The sequence below is a fragment of the Podarcis vaucheri genome (genome assembly GCF_965113315.1).
Source record: "Podarcis vaucheri genome assembly, chromosome: 2".
Classification (NCBI taxonomy): Eukaryota; Metazoa; Chordata; class Lepidosauria; order Squamata; family Lacertidae; genus Podarcis; species Podarcis vaucheri.
Genome location: NC_138760.1, coordinates 36,876,618 through 36,899,952, shown reverse-complemented (window position 1 = coordinate 36,899,952; position 23,335 = coordinate 36,876,618). Strand labels below are relative to the sequence as shown.

The window sequence follows — 23,335 nt, the reverse complement described above, 5'->3', positions numbered from 1 at the left end:
AAGGCACAAAGGTGAAAAGGTTTATTGCAGATACTTTGGTAGTATATCAATCACTGTCAGTGAAAAGTATGCATGCACCCGTGTTTTGCTGGTATAGCATCTGTAAATATTTTAGTGGTAATAACATGGTAAACATGGTAAACAGACAAAAAGCTTCACAGTCTTTTGTGCATAAAGCAGTCTTGGCCTCCCAGCCAGCGTAGAGTTTTGTCAAATGCAGCTTCTTGCTACAACAAAGGAAGCCTTGTAAAGTAACTCTGGGAACAGGGAAGATTTAAGAATGGAATTATACACTACTTAAAGAGTTCCATTTTAAAGGAAAGCTAGCTCTAGTCATGCCTGTAACACATTTGGAAAGCAATGCAGTCCCGTGGAATCTGGCACAGAATTGTGGCATACGTAGGATTAGCTTTGACATAGTAGGACCTTATATGGAAATATAAAATGGCATGCCTCCTCTCACCCACCCCTTCTTGTTCAAGGTGAAAGGCCCGCCCCTTGTCATCCTTTATGTTTACTTGCCTTCACACCTCTCAGTGGGCCACAGCCCTGGGGAACTTATTAACCATCTTATGCATTATTCCTTGGTTCAGTAGACTCCTGGCCTGCCCCTCTGTCTGGCACAGTGTACTTACTGTAACTTGCCTGTTCATTACTTATTTCCCATATTGTCTTGAGACACTATGGTATTTCCCCCCCACTGCCATATTTCTTAGCTTCTCTAAAACCTCTAAACAGCTTACAAAAATAAAACATTAGAATAATCAGTAAAAAACAAAAAACAGATAAGTACAGGTTTAAAAAACACTCAAAAGATAATTAAAATCAACAGTAAGCAAAAGAGATTAAAACACGCCAGTATTCTACATGTCTGGGTAGGCTTGCCTAAATAGAAAATGTGTTTTTACTGTCAGAAAGTTCTTCCTGATGTTTAGTCGGAATCTCCTTTCTTGTAACTTGAAGCCATTGGTTTGAGTCCTACCCTCCTCCAGAGCAGGAGAAAACAAGCTTGCTCCATCCTGACCCAGAAACGCCAGCAGGTGCAGAATGCCGCGGCGAGACTCCTTACGGGGTCCTCGCTGAGAGATCACATTCACCCGGTGCTATACCAGCTGCACTGGCTCCCGGTGGAGTACAGGATCAGGTTTAAGGTGCTGGTTTTAACCTTTAAAGCCCTATACGGCCTAGGACCCTCGTACTTACGGGACCGCCTCTCCTGGTATGTCCCACAGAGGAACTTACGGTCTTCATACAAAAACATCTTGGAGGTCCCAGGCCACAGAGAGGTTAAGCTGGCCTCAACCAGAGCAGGGCTTTTTCGGCGCTGGCTCCTATCTGATGGAACGCTCTGCCACAAGAGATTAGGGCCCTGCGGGATTTGACATCTTTCCGCAGGGCCTGCAAGACAGAGCTGTTCCGCCAAGCCTTTGGCCAGGGCACAGCCTGACCCCCTCCTTTGGGAATTTTCTCAGAACTCTACCCAATGTTTGCCTTCAGTTTGATTTGAAGTATTTTATTTTTAATTTTTAATGAAATTATTTTAAAATGTTGTCTTATTTTATTGTTGTTAGCCGCCCTGAGCCCGGCTTCGGCTGGGGAGGGCGGGATATAAATAAAAAAATTTTATTACTATTATTATTATCTTCCATGTGACAATAAAATTATTACAATGATTATTTAAGGCTTGGTTTCCAGACCCTTGAACGTCTTGGTTGCCCAACTCTGCACATGTCTTTCCTGATTAAGATATTATGGAGAAATAGAACTGATTGTCATCAGTATATTGATGGCAATTTGCCCCAAAACGCCTAATGGCCACTTCTAGAGCTTCATATAGATATGAAATAGCATTGGTCATAGAATAACATAATCACCAGTGGGCCAAAAAGGAGTCTGTGTTTCAAGCAAACACTGGAAAGAGTTGGGTTGATGGAAGTTGGAATCCAGCAATATCTGGAGGGCCACAAGTTCCTCACCCCTGCCTTAGACAGTCACCTAGTTTCCTTATGCAGCCTTTGATTTAGGGATGACTACAAAACACATCAGTTTACAAATGATTTATGAAATGGTTACTCCATTGATGAGGAAAAGGTGGACCCTGGATATTACGAATACCACTCAAAATGGATGTTCTTATAAATTATTCTGACACACTTATTATTGTGAAAATACGTTTTACAAGTTAAGTGTAAAAATTGAACCATAGTTAAAAGTAATGTGTGGCATAGTTTTATATGGTCCAGGCAAATTGTATAACACCTTCAGCTTTCTTCCTAAGTTTGGAAATTAATGTAGGTATTTAGAGATTTAATATTTGCTACAATAAAACTATAAACATAATTCATAAATCTTATAGTTATGATTCCACTAATGATCCTCATTACAAAGGGCTTCAACAGAGAAGTGAGGATTTTATAGCTTCTTCCCTAGCTGTAACATATTGAACACCCTTTCATTTAATGTGAGCTCCCATTGACACATCTTAATTCCTTGGAAAATAATTTCACTTTAGCTGTGATTATTGTTATTTTTTAAAGAACCGCTTGGAAAAGCTTAATATTTCACTGTGTTCTCAAGTTTTCAAATAAATAAATCCTGAAATACTTTGAATTATGTCAGCTACAACATCAGATATAAAGGGGGCGGGCACACATGAAGTATTAGGAATTTCCTAAAAGAAAGTTGCAGTCCACTCTATGCATGGAATGATATTGCCAGTTAGTTCTCTAATGTATTGGGGCATGGGTTGAAATAATCTGCTGAAGAATGGGAAGTTCTTGCAAAAAAAAACACTACCATATAAAATTTACAGAAGAAAGAAATTGTCCTCTTATAATCATTTTTGAACCATAACATTCATTTGCAGTCTGTTGGGTTGATTGTATGGAGTGAAAATTGCATTTATTAGTGGACAAATCTCTTGCTTAGTACTATGAGGAAAAAGTTTTTTTTTAAGATTGTAGGCACAAGTGCCAGTTGAGTTTGCCCTGGCAGAACACTCTTTGACTTGTGTGCAACAAATGTGCCTAAGGGCAGAACTATGTGTTGTGGAAAAAATAAGTGCCTACAAATCTATGGTGGCCACTTCCAAAACATTGGGTAGCTTTGGAAGGGAGCAATTGGGGTGGGGAAGTTGTGTGCGCTGGCAATGGGGACTGAGAGCAATGGCACTCTGTCAATAAGGCGATGTGAAAGCCATCTGCCTCAGGCAGCAGATCCAACCGCTGCCATTGCCCCATTGCCAGCCTCCCCGGGGCTTGGCTAGTGCAGCCACCTCAACACCATTGCCCTCACTGCTACTGCACTGTGGTGGAAGTGTGGGCACAGCCACAGGCAAGGGTACAGTTGTGGTGGCAGAGCCGGTGGCAACGTGAGTGTGATGGTAAGGATGAGGTGGGGGCCTGAATTGGGGGGGGGCATCATGGCATTTTGCTTATAGCAGCAAAATGTCTCAGGCCAGCCCTGGTCAGGATGGTTATCTCATCATCAAACAACTGTTTTCCTGCTCCAACTAGCCAACCCTATTTCCCCCTCACACAGTTCTAGTTTAGGGATGGATGAATTACCCTCTTTCTGGTCCATGCCAGTTTTGCATGTAAGGAATATCCTATCCCATTTGTTGCTATTTTTTAAAAAAGGAAATGCACTAAATATATGCATTTAACTTGTACATATTTTGCATGGAGTTTTGTATGCAGTTCCCCCTAGAAGTGCATATTTTGTGCATTTTTCTGTAAAATACACATCTTTGTATGCTTTTTTTTTAAAAGCTGAAACTGATTTGTCAACTGTGTTCTGAACTGCATATAAGTCCAGGGCTGGCCCATAAGGTTGGTTTGCTTAAAAATGCAGACTGCACAAATTTCTCCTCTATCTCTTGTCTAGATTCATGTTTCCCCTAGCAAACATGTCTGGAACTCTTAAAAGTAGTTCAGAGGAAGGCACTGAAGTAGAAAAGCAATGAATATTGGGAGTGATAAAGAGCCCTTCCCTTTGCCAGCTCTCTACTCCAAATGGGTTCCTAACAGATGTGGTCACTGGAGTTTTGTTCTACACGTTCACACATAATGTAGCATTTCACCTCTTAAAATATTTATTTCTAAATAACCCATTAGTTATACAGTTGGTTGAAATGGTGAGATTCCTCTGGGATAAGTGGCATGAAGACTGTATAGTAACTAGAATTTTCCCACCCAACTCCCTGTATGTTTACTTATCACATAGGGACCAATACTGATGCCATGCTGTATTATGTTGCCTTGGGGCCAGTACCGACCATGCGACTAAGTAGTTACTTGAGTCTAGACTAGTCCTGGCATAGCCCCACTGGTTTTAATGGGATTTTGTGGGTACTGCTTTGGGTCAAAAGACTACAAGAAAGCAGGTTTCAGCTTCTCCTTTATATTTCTTTAGAAAGGATTACAACATTCATTTTTTTTCCTGAGGTGATGCTATCCCAGATGTCATGCTGATAACTTTAATACTTTATTGACTTGAGATTATGGAAGGAATGGTCTATAGTTACATTTGGGGCTTCCCTTTGCCTGCCACTGTTATTTACCCATAATAATCCTAGTTTATTCCAGTGTAACATATAGTTCCCCTGAAGGCTACATTGATTTATGAGAGAGGACCATTTCCCCCTTAGCTGTCTGCCAGTGCATCACAGTGGATAAGAATCTCATATTCTGCTCACCAACCGTTACATTGCTCAGGATCAACTAGTTCTGTTTATCTCAGAGGTGTCTTGGGTTTATGTTGCCCTGTATTCGTGTGCACACTTCCCAAATGCTGCATTGTGAAAAGCGTTTGGAAACTGAAGAGATTTCTGAACATAGGCTTTGATGGTGATGTGCTGCTGCTGCTGCAAAAAAGTTACCGTACAAATTCCTCTGAGTGCGAGCAACCCATTGGGGTAGCCTCTCGCAGTCCCAGCCTATCAGTATTCTGAGTGTTTTCATTCTTAATATTATTGTTTAATGACATTAATAACATTATTTAGTTTTATATTATAACGTTCTTAATGCCAATCTTGGGGCTTTTAAACTCAAAGGCAACATGAATTATATTACTATGAATACTTAATCTCAAATAGCTAGGCACTGTACAAGTGTTAAATCATAAGACCACATTGTCCTTGCCTACAAATTTAAAAGGCTGATTTGCCAATACAGACCACCCTCCTTCTGAAGGTGCATAATTGTAGAGTTGGAAGGGGACCTGAGGGTCATCAAGTCCAACCCCCTGCAGTGCAGGAATCCTCAAACCACCAACCTTCTGGTTAACAGCCAAATCCACTGACCCATTGCACCACAGGAGGTATACTCTACATTGCTTCTATCTAAACTCCACTGAAATGTGAGGGTGCGTTTATGGGTAACGGTTGTAGGCAGGCAGAACCCTTGTTTTGCCCTGCCAGGGTGACGGTGTGCTTTTGTCAGAGTGACGGGTGCATGAAGCGATGAAGATGGAATGAAGGATTGGCCTCGCATCCTCTCCAGTGATTTAATGCCCTTTCGTTCTTCTAGATCTAATGCTGGATGATGTAATAATGGACAGCTCAGCCAGTGCAGTGCCAGGTACTGGGAAGTCCTTGCTGTCTTTGTCTCACGTGAATGGCAGTGCTGTGTGACTTAACGGCCGCCCACTGGTCCTATGAGGCAGCTTGCTAGATTGTGTGTGGTGGAAGGCCTTTTCTTGGTTTCTCTGCATTTCACGCATGTTGTTTTTGTGCTTGTTTTTTAAAAATTAGAAACGACTGCAGGTTTGACTTATCACTGACACATTTTTGATGTTATGGTCTTAACCTTACCTTTTTAGCAGGTTTTCTTTTTCATTTTCATCACAAATATTGCCAACTTCCCTTCGATGTTCTTTTCTTTGTTTTTTGGTTGTTTTCAGGAAGAGATTTTTTGGATAATGTCTGGGTCATCCACTTTGGAGCTGTTTGATGTGTGGTGATTAACCTTGTACAGATGTGCGGAGACCCGGGGGGAGGTCCCTCATTTTGTACTGACCATGAGAGGGGCAGTCACCAGAGCTAAAAATAGTGTCGCCTCAGGTGACAAATATATTTTTGCAGAATATTTTGTATACAATGTTCTGTAATGGGCTCCCCCATCACCACCAAAGTCCTATAGTGTTTCATATCCTTCCCCGGTACAACCTTGCTTAAGATAGATCTGGAGACTGGGGAGAATTTTTCAGAAGAGAGTTTTGTAAGAAAAATGGTTGATATTAATTCATTCCTGAACCCAAAAGAATATTTGGCAAAATCCCTTCCCCATTTTGCAACCCTAAAATATCAGGAGATAATTGGGGAGGGCATTTCAACTCTGCTCTATTAACTGTATTTTGAAGTAAAATGTAATACCTGCATCAGCTATCAATGTTTTACTTGCCAAGATACTGATCTGTGCATGTGGACAATTCTCCTCAGCTATGTTATTTGGGAAGAAAGAGCCCACCAAAATCAGTTGAAAACTTATTCCAAAATGCATTTGGGATCATGCTGTTAGGTATACAGTGGTACCTCGGTTTGTGAACGTCTCCATTGGCGATGGTTTCGGTTTTCAAACGCCAAAAACCCAGAAGTAAACGCTTCCATTTTCAAACACGCCTCGGAAGTCAAATGGCTTCCGCTGAGGTGCCACTGTATTTTTCTCAATTTTCTCTATGAAATTTGCAGACCACCCTTTGCGCCTCGGTTTTCAAATATTTCAGAACTCAAACAGTCTTCCAGAACAGAGAAATACGTTTGAAAACTGAGGTACCACTGTATACCTAACAGCATGATCTGTTTAGGGGACAGCTCCTTATCTGTACAGGGCCCAAGCCTTAGCCCAACTTCTTAATAAGGTGATACCCCATTCTCCAGGTTCTGCTCCTTTAGACTGCAGTGGGGGCTCCTGCGATTGAATGTCCCCCCACTGAAAAATAAAAAAACCCACACGTTTAAACAAATTAGAAAGGAGAACTTTTGTGTTGTTTTCAGTGTGAGAAAAAGTGATGTCATGTCCTACTTCATTAATCAAGACCTAGCAAGAGACAGATAGTCATGTAGTCCAAATCAGATCTATAGCTCTGGGCCTGCTTAGCAGATTCTTTACTTCAGCAAGCACAGAATCAAACATTGCCTAATAAAGGACAGTCTCTTTAATCCACCTTTAGAAAAACTCAAAATAGCAACAGGAATTTGATTGCTCAATTCAAGTCCACATCTTTACATAGCATAAGATAACTGAACCTCTCATTGGCTGCCAGGAAATCCTTCTAGTCACTCCATGCATTTGTAAAACCAGACTGGGCATATTTTGTGTGAGAGTCTCAAGGACTTTTCCACCTCAGTGACCCTGGTCATAATTGCCAAACACTGAATCAGCTGTTGGGTTGTAAGCCAGAAGAACACATCACTGGCAAGTGTTGCAACTTTGGAAAACCAGGAAAGGTTGCATACATTAGACAAATTGTCTGCAGCAATCTTGCAGGGAGACTTTTCCAAATTCTTCAAATTATATGGTACTTCCATGGGATAAGTGAATATGGTGCCTATTTAAGCATGATGCACATTAACACAGACCCTGATAGGTATAGGGCTAATTTGAGGTGCAACTCTAATAATACAAGTTGTGTAAAAAAGTAAATAAAGAGCATTACAGATGAATAAATCAGAAGGGGGTTTTAAAGATATATATGGCTTGCAAAAAATGACCCAGCTCATTTTAATAAATCCTGAATCTCCTCAACATTACCATTCTTTATGTCCCATTTCTTTGCATTCACATGTTCATATTCTCTGTGTGGGCTAGGAGATCAGTCCTGTCCATCCCCTTGGACAAGAGCTAGAGGAAAATCTCCTGAGACTTGTCCTTTCACTGTGATTCTAATCTTAAAATCTTAGATGTACATTTGAGTGTTCCGTTGCATTTGTTTGTTTTGAATGCTTTGGCGTCGTCCCAAGTGGGCCATTCTTCAGTGCAGGCTCACAAAGAACCTCTTAATTTGCCTTTTCTTGTGTCTGATTCTCAGACCTGTGCTTTGTCTTCCCTTTGTTGTTGCCTCATACTGGTGCTCACATTATTAAACACAATGTAATGCTCATTGGTGTGAAAGGACAGAGAGAGACTCTTTTGTGAAAGTACTTTAAATGTGTGTGACAGTAGGAAACCAATGATACCCGTGCTCTACAAACTAGCCCTAATGAGTCATTCAAACCTGAAAACCCAGGATGTCTTTCTTTCTTTACATTTTACAAATTGTAGAAAGAAAATGGTGCTATCTATCAGTATTGTTTACTGGTATAAAGTCAAGATTTTATTTTTGGACAGGATGCTGTCTGTCGCAGCTGGAAAACTCTCAGTGGGAACAATTTAACCATTTTCCACTTTGCTTTTAAAAAATGCCACTCACTAAAAAAAAAAAAAGACTAATAAAACCACTTGTTTAAATGTCAGTGTTACTCCCATGCACATCACTTTGAACTCAATATTCTCTGGGCAGTTTGTAAATCCAGCTGCTTAGTAAGAGCTGCATCCCTGACCGCTTATCCACTTGATGAAGGCTTGGGGGAGTATTCGACCCCCTATTTGTGAAACGTTATGCCATTCAAAATGATACATAAATGCCAACACTGTTACGACAGCTGTTTACAGCTGCCACACCAGATCACTTCAGAACATCATTCTACAGAATCCAAAGAAAAATAGGAATATGTTTTGCCCGCTTCGGGCTATGTCCTGCATAAATTGTGAATAAAAGGGTCTCTCAGTTGCCATGTTTACTCAGTGGGGTTGCCAGTCACTATGAGGTCAATATGGTGGTCGTATGAGCCTTATTGCTCTGACATACTATGCACACTGGACATTATCCAATAATCCTTTGTCATGTTCCCTCCTTCCCTCTGGTGTGAAAGAGAGCTAGAGTTGTATCTAATCTTCCAAGATGAGAGGGAAGACTGAAATTGCCTTAATACTACCAGCTCTCTTATTACTATCGGCATAAAATGCGGTCTGAATCGCCACCACTCTGTGTAACTTGATGATGGTACACAAAAGATGCTTTGCCCATTTATATCCTGGATTCTGGTTTCAGATCAAATCAATGTGACTCCATAATCAACCAATAGAAGTTCATTCCTTGTTTTTTACTGAGCCCTCCAAAGCAGCTTGATTTAGAACCTGTTTTCCCCCTCTCCACCCTTGCTGGTGCCTTTTGTTTTATTATAGGCCTTCTTGTCATTATTTTCTTGCTTTTCTTTGCCTACCATTTTCCTCCCTCCTTCCCCCACCCCATACACACGCACACCCCATTGATACCCTCGATGTCAGGATGTTGTCTTAATCTTTCCAGTATCTTCCTAACTAATTGAGCATTCTTCTTGTTCTTGACCCAGTCACTGTATTGTAGAAGTATTGGTGGTGTGGTGTCATTTTGTGTGATGATTCATCACCTAGACTTGAACAGATGTCTGTATTTCCCAAGATGTTGGTACCTCTCAAATATTTCCTAGAACAAATAATGCTGTTGCATAGGGGGGCACGGATGTCAGGTCTAGAACAAGACATTTTAAATACTGTACCAAAATTTACAAACAATCAGAAATGTGGCTTCTTTATAACACCAGCAAAAAGAAATGATACTTTTATTTTCAAAAGAGAAAAATGTTCCCTGCCCACCTAAACTCAGCAGCTGTTAATTTAAAGCCCACAGGAAGCATGGTGTGACTGTTTGTGGTTCATTTTAAGGTAAAAGCTGTAATTTCCAGTAATATGCATGACAGCATGCCAAGCATGGGGAAGCTGGTGGTGAGCAGGATTTTGAAACAGGGCTGACATGTTTAATAAAGTTATTGGCAGATACCAAAATGTTTATATCAATTATGTTACGGATTTATCAATCTGATGCACAATTTAAAAATTGGCTAAATTACTGAAAAGTAATCTGTGATTTTATTTTATTTTTGACTTAACCAGAGAAGAATTTTAGGAGAAAGCCTTACCAAAAATAAGGTGAAGACAGATATTATCAATTATAGGAGCAGGTTTGGAGGCACCTTCTCATTCAGTCCAAAGATGTAGCTTTTTTTGCTCCAGAGCTGAACTCTGGTTCAGCAAACCTGGCTATGGCCAGTGCCTGCATCATCGTCAGATATTTCCACTCTTTGTCCAACCTTTCCTTCCCTGATATGGCAAAGAATTAATATAAAAACAAGTAGATGGATATGTGGCACTTAATTTTTTTGAGAAGGCCTAAATCAGCTAAATCATGAGGGAGGGACAAGACAGATGGTGCTCCAGTGTTCAGCTTGATAGACTGCATACCTCTCAAGCAAATGTGAAGCTGAGAGGAAGCTGAGCTCATGTCAGAGGTGAAGAACCAGCTGAGCCATCTCTTTAAATATTACATCTGTCTTCACCCACAATATACAGAATGGAAAATGGGCAGCCCTGCTTATAAGGTTATGCTGCCACATGCTTTGTTGCTATGCAGGTAACATTCTACAATCTCTGTGAAAATCCCTGCTGTATGTTAACAGCCTCTTTTGTTACCGTGTGGAGTTCTGAATTAATCTGCCAGTCATAGCTGAACCCTTGGATTCCAGTGTAATTATTCATAAATAAATCCTCCCAAATAAAAGGCAGAAATTGTGACATTTTTTCATGCCTGAATGTGAATTATGGATAAGTATTGAACAAAAAGAGATCAGCAAATTATAATGGGGTTTCTCTTTGAAATTATAACTTGGTTCATAGCCAGGGCCCCAGTTCAAACCTTAATTGTATTCAAACATTTTCGTTAATTTCCTCTTCATAGTTTTGCATAATGCCATCGAGATATCTCAAGTTTTTAATGGATATTTATGCAGAATGTAAGAGCTCTGATGAAAGTTGTGAGTCAGCCAGATACCAACCTGTGTAGCTTTTGTTGTTGTTGTGTTTTTTAAGAGATGCTGAATAAATTCATCAACAAAATTCACTTTTTAATATTATGCCAAGGCATTCAGGGTCAGGTTATCTATAGACTGGCAGCTCCTAATGCAAAAAATATCAATTCAGCCTCTTTATTTCAAAGTACTGGAGCAAATGTTTGGGATCACTTCACCAAACCTCGCAGGATAAGTTACTCCATTATTAGTCTTCTCCCTGATGCTCAGACTTTGTGGGATGGGGATATTGGAAGTCATATAATGATGCAGCTAATCACTTACCCAGGTGGATGATCATTTCATGTGTAAGAGGCACAGGCCCATGTCCTCTCCACTGCACACCTATAGTAATTTGTCTTAGGTTTTCCTTGTGTACACACACGTGATTCCTCCCTCCCAAAATAGGGAAATGTTCCCCAAATTGAGCCCTCAGGCATAAGGGGCCTGTGCTACATATTTCTTTAGGTCAGGAGTGGTTAACCTCTGTCCCTCTGAATGTTGTTAGACTCCAACTCCCACAGGCAGCTGTTGGCTGTGCCAGCTGGGGCAGATGGGAGCTGGAATCCAGCAGAGCAAAAGATTCCCCACACCCTGCTTTAGGTGCCTGGGTGAAGGGAAGAGGCATGTGCCTGCACCTCCACCATACAAAACGACTGGCCAGCTGCATAAATGGCTAAGAAGATTGCAATTTTGACTATCTGAGAATCAAATTGTATACATACTCCCTGCAAAAATGTGATCTAAAAATTAGCTTTCCCTCAAGATCACAAATACTCATACTTCACCCTCCCCAAATTTCTGTTCGGACCAATATATGAAATCCTTTTTTGTGTGTTCAGAGTAGCTAAACACCACACCATTCAATTCTCTTGGCTCAATAATTTTCATAACCAGTTGATCATCTAATTATGGTCATAATATTACACTCTGACATCTTCAAGACAGTCCTTTTCATTTTATGGTACATTATAATGCCTATTTGAAAATTGCCCTGAATTATAGACTCAGACTTGGCATTTCCTCGTTAGAGATTAGGTGAGTAAATGAGTTTATCTGCAGGAACATTCAGGCCTGAAGAGTAAGTGTCATCCCTGATGCAGCCAAACATAGAAGACTAACAGGGACATTTGCACTTTGGCAATCACACACAAATGAGAAGATCATTTATTTCCGAGACAGAAATTCTGACTGAGCAATCACTTGCATTATTTCATAAATTGTTTTCATAGCTCTGACAACTTTGGGGTTGTTCCCCCCGCCCTCCATTTCCCTACCTTGTATTTCAAAATGCAGTTATATGAGTTCATGTCTGCTATTTCAAACAGTCCATTATTCCCTTTTTAACTTTCTTCCCCACTGCCCCTTTACATTTTCCCCTTACATCACAGTATATTGCTTGCCCAGTCAGTATCTACTAGTATCTTTTTTATACCATCCTCTCTGCCTGGACTCCCATGTTACTTTCTTACTTACTTACTTAATCAAACCTTTATTAGGCATTACAAATATAGGCCATCATAAAACATTCATATATAACATTTCAAAATATATACAAATAAAAAGCCATGTAAAATATGTAATAAAGAGGACTCCCATGTTACCTTTTTAAACACTCACCCTTATATTATATATTATGCTGAACTCACAGCTAAGTAGTCAAGCTTTACATGCCCAATGTTAACTGGGCACTGTATTGCAACAGAACACATATCCCATTGGCAAGCAAACATTCCTTCACATTTAGGCACGCTCTCAAAATATAGAGGGAAGCCCTTAAAATATCATATTACAGTGCTTTGCTATTCTCTGTCAAAAACCACTGCATACTGTTTCCAACCTGCCTCAAGTCCTTTCCAAGCTCCCTTTTCAGTGGAGATTGAATGCCCCATTTAAGCACGCTTTTATGCACTGTTAATACAGGCCTTGTAATTATAGCTCACATACTTGCAATTCTGATTGAAAGTTCTTGTTTTTATATAAATTAAGAGTGTTGTTGTGTAATAATAGATATCTAAACAGTGATTTTTTACACTAAACATTATGTTGGAACCTGAAATGATTCCATGCCATACTCACCTTATCTCTAATCCTGAAAGCCTGGCTGTTGTGCATGTTTTATTGTAGCTGCTGGTACAGATAGATGATCCTGTAGTCTTGCTATGCATTAATGATGGTTAACATACAATCCCCTTTACCACACCCCATTCGTTGCTGAAAACCTAATCATTATGAATTTGATTGAATGTATCAATTTGGATTTTTGAAAGCCAGTGCTGAAGACAGGGAGAAATTACCTGATCTGCTTCTCCACTCTTTTCCTTTTCAGAGGCACAGTGTAAACCCTACTACTCTGATTACTCTCGCTTCCGACTTCTGATTCATCAAATGTGCACCACCCATTACCTGGATTTATTCATCACAGGTGTGATTGGGCTCAATGTCATCACCATGGCTATGGAGCACTACCAGCAGCCAAAGGTAGGGCAGGAAAAGTATTTGTAGATGCTGTGGGTGGTTTGCAAACATTGTTGTAGCCTTGATAAGGAATTGGCATTGCATCCATTAACATGGAAAGAAAGAATGAAACAGAAATAAATATGCATTGACTATTCTACCATGCTGAATGGGAGATGATCGTGATATAGGGATCTAGTTTTTACTGAGTGAGAGTAGTGTTTGCACCAGCTAAAGAACTGTGGTCGATAGCAGTCATTCAAATCATCATAAACAACACAGAAAGAAACCAAAATAAAGCAGTTGCATACAAGGATTATCTTTACAGCCCATTTGTTGTTGTTGTTTAGTCGTTTAGTCGTGTCCGACTCTTCATGACCCCATGGACCAGAGCACGCCAGGCACTCCTGTCTTCCACTGCCTTCCGCAGTTTGGTCAGACTCATGTTTGTAGCTTCGAGAACACTGTCCAACCATCTCATCCTCTGTCGTCCCCTTCTTCTTGTGCCCTCAATCTTTCCCAACATCAGGGTCTTTTCCAGGGAGTCTTCTCTTCTCATGAGGTGGCCAAAGTATTGAAGCCTCAGCTTCAGGATCTGTCCTTCCAGTGAGCACTCAGGGCTGATTTCCTTAAGAATGGATAGGTTTGATCTTCTTGCAGTCCATGGGACTCTCAAGAGTTTCCTCCAGCACCATAATTCAAAAGCATCAATTCTTCGGCGATCAGCCTTCTTTATGGTCCAGCTCATAGCATTGGCTTTAACAAAAATATTTATATTTTTTGCTGCAACTACTGCTAACTCAGTAAAAACACTCTGCTAACTCAGTAAAACACTCAGGGTGTTCTTGTTATAAGCCAACTAGTAAGCAACTCTGTATTAGCTGAGGCGCAAAGTATCTTCCCTAAGGTACCCATATAGCATTAGTCATACATTTTGGAGTTGATAGCAGCAGCAGCAGCAGCAAGGCTGTACTTCCTGAAGTACTTCTGTATGTGCTCAAGACCAAATCCTATCCTAGGATTTTACTCAGAGTAGACCCATTGAAATTAATGGACCTAACTTAATCACGTTTTTAATTTCTGATCTGAGTAAAACATAGCTGATTACCACCCTGATTTTATGACCTTCCTCTAATCAAGCAACATTAGCTGTTGTTGCATTGCAAAGCCAAGAGAGGTTCTTTGGAAAGCGAGCATATGGCCTCTAGACTGAATCAAGATGTGAAATTATTTACTACCTCTTTGCTAGGTCAAGTAGCTTTTCAGAAGATACAGAAAGAACTACCTGTTTTTATTTCCGAAAGAGAAATTCATAATCTTCATCAGGCTTTTGAATTTTATATTCCCCCATTAGAATGAGAGGTGCTAATCAGGGAGATGCTTTCTTTGGATGCTGCAGAAGGCACTCAGTGGCAGACATTCCTTGAGTGTTGTTTTTACTATGATAGGATTTGGATCTGTTTCTAAGAACCACTGCAAGGTGCTTTATCATCATGCCTAAGACTATGGTGGAAGCCAGTGGTTTATAACTGTTTCTTTGTACAATGGAGCAGGGTAGGGTTGCTCCATCTTGTCTCTCATGCTTTCATTAGAACTGTTCCCCATTAAGGGCTATCCAATTTGGATAAAAACAAAGGAGTTCAAAGTAGGGATATGGGAGAAATTTGGTTCGGTTCACAAATTTAATGTGAGCCTGCCTAATTCACACTTCCTGAAACAATGGATGAAACAAAATCCTTCAGAACTCACCCATCTTTGAATTTTGTAATTAAAAGATATTACGGGGAAGTACACAGAGAAATCCACATATTAGTGAAAATAGCATATGAAAATTCATTACATAAATCACATACAAAAATGTGTTATATTAGAGGAAACTGCTTGGAAAAATGGGGCATATTGCAGAAAATTGCATACAAACATGTAAATATTAGTGGCGTGATCTCTTAGAGTAATCAAATGAAACTTTAACACATGGCATGATGAAAGTCTGTAATTTTATCAGGACAAGTTATTTGTTGCTTACTGTTATAACAATTGTTTTCTCAAAAATTATCTTCTGTACCATGAAAATAAATAAAAAAGTATAAAAATGTAAATATTAGGAAAAACACACTGGAAAGCTGGTGAATTTTCATGAGGACTTAAGACTGGGAATGTTAAAAACTGGGAGAACCTGAAATGGACTGATTTGGCCATTCCTAGGGTTCTGAACATTGAAAGCTGTATGTAAATTGCTGGAACCCCAGGCCCTCTTGCCTTTTACAATTTGGAGAAAGAACATAATGAACTTTGTTTCCCAAATCTTCAGTTACGTCATCCACTTACAGTTACGTCAATACAGTGTCTATCCAAACAACCAAAGGGAACATTAACAGTGCTTTCTTTCTAGAAAAATAGGTGTCAGTATGTACCATGAAGTCGTTATAGTAAGTGGCACACTTTTTAACAACAACAAAAAAGAGGTAAGAGGTACCAGTACTGCGTCCCCTTGAATACTCCCTCCAAAAAAAAGCACCAGTGTTGACTCAGTTTGTGGGTCTTCTGACACTTAAATATTTTTTCTCCCTGGCAAACTTATTTCTGTGGGAAATTCTTTCCCAAGGGATGCTTTGTTAATCTTTTTTAAAACTATACTGAAGCTGGCCTTCTAGATCACAAAGAGGCTTTATCCCTTACTTTTAATTGCTGCCAAAATAGAATTGGCAGAGATGTGGAGATTATACTCTTTGTCTACTCCTGAGCACTGATTCTGTCAGATTCAGTGGCAGGGAAAGCACACACATCAACTTCAAGTTTCCCAAGGAAGGGCTAAACCCAATGACCTTTTAGTTGCGCTGATGCTCTTTCTGTCATTTTCTGGTAGCAAGGACTAAAAAAAAAGAGAGAGAGAGAGAGAGAGAGAGAGAGAGAGAGAACTCAGCAAGTACCGGGAGAAAATTGTTTCTTAAAGTGTCATTATAGGAAACATGACATTCCTGTTCACTATGGCAGTCAGTTTTGGCACCATCTTTTTGGACATGGCTTTCTTAGCTCTTACTGTCACCAGGCCACACAAGCACATAAGTGTGTGCATGTTTATCCTGACAGCTTATCTGCTTTCTTTTCTTCCTTCCCTACATGTTCCCCTTTTCGGAAGCAAAATACAAGGGAATAGCTAGCAAACCATGTCCTGTTTTTTCAGCTTTCCACATGCACCTGACTGACCCCGTTGGAGAAAGAACGTTGATCTAGAGAAACACCCTGGCAATTCTTGGGTGGTTCATGTGCATTGTGACACAATTCGCATATGTGACACAAAAGCTGTTTTGTAAACTGCTTAGGGGAATACAGTGGTACCTCGGGTTACATACGCTTCAGGTTACAGACTCCGCTAACCCAGAAATAGTACCTCGGGTTAAAAACTTTGCTTCAGGATGAGAACGGAAATCGTGCAGCGGTGGCGCAGCAGCATGAGGCCCCATTAGCTAAAGTGGTGCTTCAGGTTAAGAACAGTTTCAAGTTAAGAACAGACATCCAGAACGAATTAAGTTCTTAACCTGAGGTACCACTGATTAGTTAAATAAATAAATAATAAATGAAGACATACCGTGGTACCTCGGGTTACAAACGCTTCAGGTTACAGACTCCGCTAACCCGGAAGTAGTACCTCAGGTTAAGAACTTTACCTCAGTATGAGAACAGAAATTGTGCAGCAGCAGGAGGCGGCCCCATTAGCTAAAGTGGTACCTCAGGTTAAGAATGGTTTCAGGTTAAGAACGGACCTCCAGAACAAATTAAGTTCGTAACCCGAGGTACCACTGTAGAATCGTAGATGGTCTCTCGGGTCATCTAGCCTTACCTTCTGCTAATGCAGGAAATCTGCAGATCCAGCATCCCTGGTTGGTTGGTTGGCCATCCAGCCTCTGCTGTAATGTAGGCATGTCTGCCGCCCTCCAAATCAGTGTATTTTGCTTGTTTGACAATCTCCCCTCTCCTCCTTCCATGTGGTGTTCTGCGTGTTCTCTTGGCCCTCCTTTAAGTGGATTTGAAGGAGGAGGAGAAGGGGGGAGCCCCATTGCACTAGTGCAGGCATCCCCAAACTCGGCCTTCCAGATGTTTTGGGACTACAATTCCTATCATCCCTGACCACTGGTCCTGTTAGCTAGGGATGATGGGAGTTGTAGTCCCAAAACATCTGGAGGGCTGAGTTTGGGGATGCCTGCAGTTAGTGGGAGTACTTGCATTGGCTTCCACTTGCGGGATAAGTTTGTTGAATCTGGCCCTTAGATTTTATCACGGTCTCCCAGAGCAATTCGTGGAAAGGTGACTGAGAGAGCAAAGAAAATCAAGCAGCACAGAATGTCCTCCGCTAACATAAGAAACAAAACAGTGTTTGAGGCCATTTATTTTAGAACACGATGAGTAAAGAGGGGAGGGTGCATTGATTTTAATGCAAAGAGATTGGAAGAGGCAAATGAGAGGGCTGGAAGGGACTTCCAGAGCTGTCAGTTTTATCTCTTTTAACTCAGAATAAGTTTTAACTATAGCAATAGGCCATAAAATTTAGTCATCCTCCACTGATTACCCTGTATCTCCGGCCTGAGCAGCCAAATTATTATAAGGGAACTTTGCTGGATTTCAGTTTCCACATTTCCATTTCAAAGTGCTGCTTTAGATTTTCAAAGCCCTAAATGTCTTTGAATGGCAGCCCTCATTCCCCCTGAAATGAGGCATGTGCCAATGAACTTCTGCTTTTGGTGCATACTGAAAACTTCTCTTTTCACGAAAAGCTTCTTGGAGTTGCTGTTGGGGTTGTGTTTTATTGTATCTTATTGCACTCTGGGAAGTTTGAACAGTATTTAATGCTGTTTTGTTCTGGAGGCATTGTCTGCCTTTTACTCTTCTGTGTATCACTTTGAGGGGAGGCCCCTTTAACATAAGCAACATGAGCTGTGGTGGTGAAAGAAGAAATAAAAGCCCAGTTAATTCCCCCCCCCCAAAAAAAAAGCAGCTAAAAGACCGTTAGGCAGAAATGGTGGCAAATCTGGGTAATCTGAGCACAATATGAATGCTGCAGGAACTACAACAAAATATGATAAAATCAAAACAATTTAAAAACTACAATTAGACACTTAAGTTAGAATTGGAAGATCTCAATAACACAAGTAGGCGGTTCAATCTGCATGTAAAGTGGCAGATAAGAGAGAATATATGAAGAATTTCATATCAAAATGGCTGGTATCCTTAACAGGAGACTACCAAATTCTGCCCCCCCCCCAAAAAAAAAAGCTGGAAAAGGCACTTGGGCTTTGGGTTTCTCTCTCTCTCTCTCTCTCTCACACACACACACACACACACACACACTCTCCATGTTTCAGCAGATTCCCTAAAAAGGAGGGGTTATTTAAGAAACTGAGAATAATAATATTAATAATAAATGATCTATAGATCAAATCCTGAAATCTTTCAAATCTTACTGCATTAGATCTGTCGGCAGCCTGAGGGATTTAATATGCAGCTGGACCAAAACCCAGTTGCCTCTCTTTATTTCTGCTGTGGTGACTCAGCATTTTGGCAAGGCAGCAGGTCCCTGATACATTAGCATGCCAAACTCCTGTATTTAGGATCACATTCAAATTATAATGGCAAACCGCTTGCAATGATCTGCCAAATCACTTGCTTATGATAGCTCGATGGAAATGGCTGCCAATTAGCGTAGAGTTGCTTATTTTTGTTCCCTACTACTTTGAGAAGCCAAGGAATAAATGCAAGACGAAAGCAAAGGTGAATCAGTCAGTGTAGCTAAATAGTACTTGAATGTGTAATGTGAAACAATTAAAAAGAAATCAACGGGAGAAAACGCCATGTTTAAGGTGGCAGTGCATGACCCACGTGACAGGAGCATCTTGTAAATACTATGGGAAGCTTGTTATATGATCCAATTACCTTGTGCTAATGTTAGATGTGTTCTGAACTATAGCATTGCTCAGTAGCATGTACTGATTATGAACCAGAAGGGCACAAGTTAGCTTTTGCTTTTCACACAGTTAGTTTTATTAATTCTATCAGCCAGTCTTGCTACACATCTCTCTAATTCCATGTACCTTTGATGTGCTCTGCTGCCTGCCCTCCTGGTTGTCTTTCAGTGCTGTGTTCTAGATTCTCCCCACTCCCAGCCCAGATCGTTTCAAGTCAGCTGAGACTATGGCAGGTGACGGGGGGGCAGGGCTTAGTACTAAGGTTTTGGTTTTAATTGTATTTTTTGGTTTTTGTATATCTTATAGATATGTTTGCCACAATCCTAAATAATGTTATATTATCAAATATTGCCCGGTGTAGATACGTATCTCCAGTTGCAAGCATGGAAGGCGATATTCCTCATATGTGTTAAATAATGCAACATGTGAAATACTGCATGTGCTCCAAATCACAAAATCACATTTTCTCTTGTGCTCAAAAGCAGCACTGATACCATGATCCAGGATGCCTTCCTCTGAAATAGTAAGAAATCAATCCAGCTGTACAGGAACTCAGCTCCTATCCAGCTGCAAATCATTTCTGTTATACAGGTTTCATGAAAAATAGGAGAGCCTGGTTTTGTCACTGCCACTTGGAAAGCCAGCAGCAGTTTAAATGTTAACACTGTGCAGGAGTTGTGATATGCCTGCGTTCCTGCCCCTTCTTCATTTTGCCTTTTCAGATTAAAATAATAATAATGGCTCCTGTTGAAAGCAGGAAGGCCAATAACTGCAGGGAGCAAAATCCTCCTTTGCAATAACCTGTGAGTTGTCTCCACATTACAGGTTCTTGATGAAGCTCTGAAGATTTGCAATTACATCTTCACGATCATCTTTGTCATGGAATCTGTTTTCAAGCTGATTGCATTTGGGTTTCGTCGGTTCTTTCAAGACAGGTAAGTCCTAAAGAATTTTAGGTTTTGCATTTTCTGTTCTAGTCAGTGATATATCCAGACTTGACTAACTCTATAATAGTACTCTATATAATAGTTGTAAAATTGTTTGACGTGTTTCATCACAAAAATTGCTTGAGGTGGTGCATCGGTTCATGAGTCAGTTCCGGAATAACTGAAATGACTGGAATCCTTTTGTCACCAATGCAAATATTTTAGCAGTTTTTTCTGCTTGATTTCTGTGTCGCTTTCAGGTGGAACCAATTAGACCTGGCAATAGTGCTGTTGTCCATCATGGGGATTACGCTGGAAGAGATTGAGGTGAATGCCTCACTGCCTATCAACCCCACCATTATCCGCATCATGAGGGTCCTGAGGATTGCTCGAGGTCAGTCTCCCCTTATTCCTGGGGCATTCCAGCCACACAGTTTCTGTTCCCAGTGGAACTGTTAATTCCCGGCATTGTAAGGTTTCCTATGTAGCACAGCTATACTTCCAAGCATAAACTGCCTAGCTAATAGGCACCTCAATGTGCTTCGTCCTGCTATTAACTGCAAGTCATTTTGGGTTGGGTTATATCCCCCCCCCCCGGAGCTCAATGTGATGTGCAAGGTTTGATTCTCCCCAATTTTGTCAATGCAACAACACTTTGTGCTGAGAGAGTGAGTGCAGCTGGCCCAAGGTCACCAAGTGGCCTCTGTGACTGTGTGGGGAGTTGAACATGGATCATTCTAGTCCTAGACTGACAGTCTTGTGTTTACTCAGAAGTAGCTCTTTCCATCACTGCTATGACCAGTTAGTTGTGTGGCAGGCATTACATACAGGGAAGGACCAGAATTGCTTGGCCTTCAGGCACTCTAGATGAACACCTGCCATCTATATTCCCAGTAGGGTGGTGGTACCAACTCCAAGCAACAAAGCACTAAAGGGTTTTGTTACAGAATGTCTGGAGCTGGTGGCATTAGTTCTTAGCTTATGAAGTGCTTAGTTCTGAAGGTTATGAGTTCATGTTATTTCTTATCCAGTCTTCTTGTGATGGAAATCGATGGGGATACACTTGGCTTCTTAATTCTTTAGCTTGAAGCTGAATTCTGTCATCAGTATATCAGATAGATTTCTGACCTTTCCAAACCAGTTTACTTTACTCAGCAGCGGTAGTCACCACCAGGAGAAAAGGTCACTCTTGTATTCCTGCCACAGTGTCAGCAGCACCCAATTTAGTGAGTGAAGGAGGTGGCCATGATGTTCACAGGTTTTTCTACTTGTTACGAACATTCTGACAACAACAGAGCGCTTCATTATAATGCGGCCTTGCATTTTCACCTCTAGTGAAGGATGCTTGCCACATCACTTGGGGAGCCTGATATGCTTTCTGAAATATTTATTTCCTTTTCACATGCCGATTGTGTGACAATAATGCAGAGGACATTTCATTTTCTGCAGTGTTGAAACTGCTGAAGATGGCTGTAGGGATGAGAGCTCTGCTGGACACAGTGATGCAAGCACTGCCTCAGGTAACCTTTGTGTCTTTATCATAAAGACCTCTGCTGAGTTGCCCTCATTTTCTAATTTTCTTGCGAAATCTGTGAGTTGTTGTTTTGGCATATCTCCCTTATGTGTTTTTTCTCTGTGCTTAGAACTACCTTTACTATGAATTTAGTAAGTGTTCATTCTAATGGTTGGGGGATCTCCAGATTGGGCAAGATGCTTTATCACAGTTCCTCAAATCTCATTTTAGTTTAGCTTATCCTCTGCTCAGCCTCATTCTTCACATGCTGCCTTTCATATGTTTGGAGCAAATAAGAATGCTGCTGGATCAGGCCACCCATCTAATCCAGCACTCTGTTCTCACAATGGCCAACCAGCATGGGAAGCCCACGAGCAGGACATGAATGCTTCTTCCTCTCAGTCGTGGGATTTATTTTTATTTTATTTTTTAAAGCTAAATACATGTTAAATACATCTTTTGACAGCTGTGTGCATACACCTCAAAACAAACCAGTAACTCAATGCAATGAACAGTGGCAGAAAGGAGTAAGTGAGGAAACTTCCCTGTGGTAAAATGGCTGGGGTCGTGCACGGTCAGAAACAATCCACCTTAATAATAATAATAATAATAATAATAATAATAATAATAATAAATAATTTATTATTTATACCCCGCCCATCTGGCTGAGTTTCCCCAGCGACTCTGGGCAGCTCCCAATCAAGTGTTAAAAACCACAGAACCATAGAAAAAGGAAATTAATACATGGGATTGCTTTTAAATTGTTGGAGCAGGAGAAAATATAAAGGCAACATTACGTATGACTGCCAGGGTAGCTCAGTCGGTAAAGCACGAGACTCTTAGTCTCAGCCTTGTGGGCTTGAGCCCCACTTTGGGCAAAAGATTCCTGCACTGCAGTTGGTTGGACTAGGTTACCCTTGTGGTCCCTTCCATCTCTGTGATTTATGGCAGGATCAGTGCTCCTCATGAACAGGAGGCATTGTAGGGAAGTCACTGAGTGGCACTTCAAGGGTGAACTAACTTTCAGGGCGGTGGACTTCAAAGTAGACTGTATTGTGTGACCCACAGCAGTTTGCAATGTGGTGGACTGAACAAGGTATTTGCTGTCTTTCTAAGCAGAAATTAAACAAATAAATCAGATAGTCTAGAGCAGGGTAGCCAATATGGTCTCTTCAGATGTTGTTCCCATCAGTCCTGACCAGGTTGGGGTTGATGGGAGTTGGGGTTCTGCAACATCTGGACAGCACCACCATGTTGGCTGTCCCTCATCTAGAATTACTCTGACTTTGGAATAGAATTTCAATGGCCATCTGCTTTTCTCTTAGAGGTGGGATAGAAACTCTCAAAACCAGAGGAAATTGAATAGCCCTGGCGTTCTAGGTGGAACTGTTCGGGAATGGCAATGCAACACTGTGGGCATAAGGCAATAATCTGTAATCTGAATCTGGTATTGTGCTTGTGCAGCAGACAGTGGGCAACATTAAATGACAGTCCTTGACAGGGCAAGACTATGTACTCTGTTTATAAAGTTTTAAATGCATAATCTTTTTTTTTTTTT

The 23,335-nt window shown here is 40.8% G+C and overlaps 1 protein-coding gene across 13 annotated transcripts in view; it reads left to right on the top strand.

Annotated features, from left to right (window-relative positions):
• The window catches only part of CACNA1G (calcium voltage-gated channel subunit alpha1 G), a 335,700-nt gene that overhangs the window by 284,389 nt on the left and 27,976 nt on the right, over nt 1-23,335 (top strand). For 11 of the 13 annotated variants that reach the window (XM_082211012.1, XM_082211010.1, XM_082211008.1 and 8 more), the window contains 5 exons: nt 5,529-5,579; nt 13,251-13,402; nt 20,164-20,273; nt 20,525-20,658; nt 21,714-21,784. In XM_082211012.1, the coding sequence (XP_082067138.1) occupies nt 5,529-5,579; nt 13,251-13,402; nt 20,164-20,273; nt 20,525-20,658; nt 21,714-21,784 (518 nt within the window). The remainder of the gene's footprint in view (nt 1-5,528; nt 5,580-13,250; nt 13,403-20,163; nt 20,274-20,524; nt 20,659-21,713; nt 21,785-23,335) is intronic. The other 2 variants (XM_082211014.1, XM_082211011.1) reach the window with 1 other exon arrangement.